The 5,142-nt window shown below is 53.5% G+C and overlaps 1 protein-coding gene across 1 annotated transcript; it reads left to right on the top strand.

The window, feature by feature from the left end:
* The first annotated feature begins 347 nt into the window (after positions 1 to 347).
* On the top strand, positions 348 to 4,157 carry IFI6 (interferon alpha inducible protein 6). The gene is made up of 5 exons (XM_040229848.1): positions 348 to 570; positions 1,975 to 2,078; positions 2,447 to 2,521; positions 2,608 to 2,757; positions 3,877 to 4,157. The coding sequence occupies exons 2-5, from the start codon at positions 2,006 to 2,008 to the stop codon at positions 4,005 to 4,007; spliced, it is 429 nt and encodes a 142-aa protein (XP_040085782.1). The 5' UTR covers positions 348 to 570; positions 1,975 to 2,005; the 3' UTR covers positions 4,008 to 4,157.
* The last annotated feature ends 985 nt before the right edge of the window (positions 4,158 to 5,142 follow it).

The following is a 5,142-nucleotide window of genomic DNA, read 5'->3' as shown; positions in this document are numbered from 1 at the left end:
GCTCCTCTGTCCATGGGATTCCCCAGTATTCCCAGAATACTGGAGTGGGTTGTGATTTCCTTCTCCAGGGGATCTTCCCGACCCAGGGATCAAACCCGAGTCTCCTGCATTGCAGGTGGATTCTTTACCTCTGAGCCACCAGGGAGGCTCTTCAATAAATGGTAGGCATTATTATTAATTCAGTTGAATTGTAAGAGACTTTCTGCCTTAGGAGGAACTGGTGGTCTGGCTTCACTAAGCCCAGTAGGACTGTGGATCCCAGTCTAGTTTGACCTGCTTTGAATACTTTGAGCTGTTCAGAAAGTCTCCAGCTTGAATTACGTCTTTTAGCCACTAGGCAGCTCAGCAGAGATGCTGTCCCTGAGCAGAACTGGAAGGGAGGAGAAAACATGCTGCAGGGCGCGAGAAACTGAACAGGAAACCGAAACTGGAAACTCTGATGCTGATTGGCCATTTAGAGGCAATCTGAAAGGGCTATAAAAAAACCAGCCTGAGGACTGTTCACTGCTGTTCCCTTCTAGCAGCAGGCTCCATCCAGGCAGGAAGATTCCTTCTCTGCTCTCCTCCAAGGTAAACCCAGAAGCTATAAGGTGTGGGTGTCAAGCTGCCAACCTCTGCCAGGCTGCCTGCCTGGGAGCCTCATTCCATAAGGGCTAGAATGCCCATTCCTCAGGGAGGCTATACTCCTGAGTGCCTTGGACCAAGACTGGTCTGAAGGGATGGGTTGGTGGGCTTTTAGGGGCTTGGGATGCAAAACCCAAGGAGTCATGAGACATAGCTTATAGGTGCCATGTCAGCGGTCTGTGGCCTTAACCTTGCCACTCCATTTCTCTGGGCTTCAGTTCTGTAAAAATGAGGATCAAGCTACCTCACCTGCCCAAAGGACTGAATGATTTCTGAAACCCCGTTATTACAGGATCTAATGTGATGGTGAGTTTATCTTTGAGGATAGATGAAGTGATCAGAAGCAGATGTTCAAAGTGTGGGTGTGGCATCAGTTAACTGTGGCTTTAAATCTTGACTCTGCTTCTTTCTAGCTGGGTAGGTTCCGAAGTATCCCCTTTCTGAGCTTCAGTTTCCTTATTTATAACATGTGGTTAAGTACAATGGTACCTACTTCATGAGGTTGTTATAGGTATAATTAACCTTGTGCCATAAAGTGCTGAGTAAGTGTTCAGTCCAGGGGAAGTTTTGGGGAATTTCTGCTTGTTTGTTTTTATTTCAAGGAAAACACATTGAATGAACAAAGATCACATTAAAGGTAAACTGTGGTGGGGGCAGGGAACTGTGTTTCTATTTTGTGGTGTAATGGAAAGAGCATAGGTTTTGGATTCTGACGGTCTTGAGTGTGTGTCTAGGCTACAGGATTTGGGTGTGACCTTGGGCAAGTTCCTTTACCCCTTTCTGCTTTCTGAAAAATGAAGTTAATCTGAGGCAGTATGTGGTGCCTGTAAATATTCAATGCATTGGAAGAATAAATCTATCAACAACCATTGTTTAGAAAATCCTATGTGACAGGTACTGTTCTAAACGCTAGGGATACAGCGGTGCACAGTTGCAAAAACCCGCAGCCACCCCCTAAAATAGGCTCTATTAACACCCCCACTTTAGGGTTAAGGAAACAGGCTCAAAGAAGTCCCAGGTATCCTGCTTAAGGTCACACAGCCAGAAAAAAAGCCAATTACAAAAACCACAGTAAGGATACTAGCTGATTTCTGGTGAAGTACATGCCAGGCATAGTACCAGAAGAGGATTCTCTCCTGTAATTCTCACGACTAATAGAGTGGCAGAAACATCAGCGCCGCTGGTGCAGCGAGGAAACGAAAAGCCTGTGGCTCCTTAGAGGGGGTCCTGGGCTCACTTCAGAGGATCTTGCTGCTTTTTGTGGACTCATCCTCCAATTGAAAGGGAATTACCACCGAACGGGCGTGGTTCCAATAAGGGGACCGTCTCTTCCCTCTGCCCCTAACCCAGATACGGTGACAAAGCCTTGAGCTGCGCCACCATGCGGCAGAAGGCGGTATCGCTCTTCCTGTGCTACCTGCTACTCTACACCTGCGGCTGCTGCGAGGAGGAAGGTAAGGATCTTGGGGCACCCAAGGATAAAGAAGCGGAGAGTTTCAGGATCCCTCGTTTAGAGACCCAGGCATGCCTCTGAATGAGAGGAGCTATTCCAATGGACAGCGCGGGGTGGCGGGGAGGTGGGGAGGGCTCCCTGTAGCCAGAGTCCCACGTTCGAATCTCTTCTCTGTCCATTGGTCCATTCTCTCGAAATGTATTCAAGCCAGTTCTGTGCCAGGCCCGGCGACCTGGGAAAAGCCGCTATCCTTCACTGAGGAGCTCCAAAATGGGAGGATAGTGGTCCTACCTGTCCGGGTGGTCTGGAGCTTCGGGCACAGAATAGGGGACCTTGCTCCCCACTGGCCTTTGTCCATTCTCCTTCCAGACGAAAAAAGACACTCAGAGGAAAACAGCGACTCGAGCTTCTGGGGCATGGTGACCTACATGGCCGTCGGAGGCGGTAGGTCTGCAGTGAGGGGAGCGCAGGAAGATGCAGGCGGGCCCTGCAGCCGGAGTCCCTCACCCACCGCCCTCCTCTTCCTCCAGGACTCATGGCCGCGGCACTGCCCATGCTGGGCTTCTCGAGCACCGGCATCGCCGCCAACTCGGTGGCCTCCTCACTGATGAGCTGGTCGGCCGCGGTGAACGGAGGCGGAGTGCCGGCCGGGGGGCTGGTGGCCACGCTGCAGAGCCTGGGTGAGTCCGGGCAGGGTTCCTGGAGGCGGGAACACCCAGGCCAGGGGCCTTCTTTACTGCCCTGAGCCCTTTCCACAGCCTAACTCGGCTCTACACACCGTGGGGAAACTGAGGCACCCTCCTGGGGATTAAGGAATTGACTCAAATTCTCCCATATAGTTAGTACCACCGCCAGTATTCAAGCCCAGTGAGTAGGCCTTCTTGCTTTCAGCCTGTAACGCCAGAGGCCTCACTGATGCTCTGGCCAAGTCACAAGTCTGTTTCCCTGTTAACCAGGATAGGCATCCTCAGTTTAACACTTTATGAATCTCATCCATCCCAGAAAATCAGAGTGGCAACGAACCGGGGAGAAGTGACCCAGTTCAATCTCATGCTCAGCCTGGTCTTGCATTTCTTGAGCACCGGGACGGGGACAGACACAGAGCACAGGGTGGTGCTTCTGGAAAACGTGCTTTCACTTCTCTCTCTGTCTCCCCATCCAGCTCTGTCTTTTCTTTTTCCCTCTCTCCCTCTCTCTGAGGCCTCCCACATCCTTCAGAAAAACCACCCCTGACAGACTGCCCCTCTGCCTTCCCCTCCATCTTCCCCTAAGTTCTGGATGACAAAAGCCCAAAGAAGCGGCCCAAGAAGACGGCCCTTCTCGGAGCGGGCAGCGGGAAGACAGCCCGAGCCACACCCCCAGCGGTGGGAGAGGAAGGGTGTGGGCAAGCCCAGCAACAGTCCTGTGCTGTGAGACGGCTGTCCTCTCACGCGTCACAGGGCTCTGACAGGTTGTCCTGTCACACATGGCGGGGGCAAGGCTGACATGTCTCACTTGCAAACCACCAGCTCCCACCGAGGCCTCCACCAAGGAGGCGGTCAGCATTACTAATAGCGCAGCGTGTCCACCGCAGACATGAAGAGAGTGCGCTCTTACTTTTGTCATCTTCATCTCGGATTTGAGATGGCAAGTTGGGAGGGTGGCGATGGGAGTCCCTTCGCAGAAGTCCTGTCCCCTCTGGGCCTCTGTTCCTCTAGCTGGAAATAAAAAGGGTACACCTGACCCGTTGTTTCCCGACATTTGGGTTCCCGGGCCTGGTGCCTGGGCTCCAAGGGACCCGGCTGTCGTTTGCATTACAGGCGCTAGTGGTGGCAGTGCCCTCATGGCCAAGATCGGGGCCTTTCTGGGCTATGCTGTCCACAAGCAAGTCGAAAGCAGACAGAAAGGAGAAGAGAAAGAAAAAGAGCAAGCAGAGAGAAAGGAGAAGTAGCCAGCAGCTCCCTGGAAGCCCCACCTTCCTCCTCGTCTTCCTTTTCCAGCTGCAGTCCAGAGCTTCCTCTGTCACACTTAGCAATGACTGAGGTAAAGAAAAAAAAAAAAACACATACACACAGAATAAACGTCTCTCAGAAAACACTCAGTCCTGCTGTGAGTCGTGGTTGCTATGAGAAGCCCAACAAGATCTGGCTCTGGTCTGCCTCATCCACACACCCCACCCCCATTTCCCTCCCTAGAGCCCATCACAGCTCCTGGAGCACGACCAGCTGGTTTTGCCTCTGAGCCTTGGTGTGTTCTGGTCTCTCGGCCTAGGACGTCCTTCTGAAGCTCACAACCCACCTCAGACATACCTCGTCCTCTGGGACTCCTTCCTGGCAGAGCCTTCCTGCTACCCCTGTCACAGCCTGGGCGCCCAGGCTGCATTTCACAGGGTGCCTGGGGAGGCAGATTCTGTTCTCAGTGAGAGAAGCTTCCAGCTATGTCCCTGATCAGACAGAGATGGAGAAGCCAGATCTCTAGTTTCCAAAGAAGCGCTAGAGGGGTCTCCCTCAGATAAGGCCAGACCTTTGTCATGGGGAAACAGTTTAAGAGCAGCTTTTGGGGGGTAGGGGTGGTCAGCGAAGCCTCCCTTCCTTTAGAGAGCTCTGGGGACAGGGTGGGGACTTTGCAGCTGGAGCCCACACGCCTTCTGAGGGGGAAGGGGAGGCCCAGCCCTTGGGAGGATCTGAGGTTCGGGAGGCCTGTCCAGGGAACCAGAGTGCCAGGACCTCGGCAGGGGGGGAGAAGGGCAAAGAGGCCCCGGAAACCACTCTTCAGTAAAGCTCGGGCTGGTTCTGGCACTAATGCAGAGACAGACTCTGGTTCCGGCCTGAGTGGGCGTGCCAGCCGCGATTCCAGACCAGCCTTCTAGAGAGATCCGCATCCCCAGGGAAGTGGCCGTGTGTGAACCACAAACGCCGGTCACTAAAGGGCCCAGCCAGCTGTCCTCAGGCCTCCCCCACCCCGCCTCACTTCTAACTCAGAACTTCTCCTTCGATTGCCAACATGCAGAGGCGGCTAAGAGGCTATATCGTGCTCGCTCCTGTCTCCAGGTCCGACGCCACCCTGCGGGTGGCAAACGGTTGGCC

This window comes from Oryx dammah, unplaced genomic scaffold (assembly GCF_014754425.2).
Source record: "Oryx dammah isolate SB20612 unplaced genomic scaffold, SCBI_Odam_1.1 HiC_scaffold_27, whole genome shotgun sequence".
Lineage (NCBI taxonomy): Eukaryota > Metazoa > Chordata > Mammalia > Artiodactyla > Bovidae > Oryx > Oryx dammah.
Note: the sequence above shows the minus strand (reverse complement) of the source record. Positions and strands in the feature narration are given on the sequence as shown.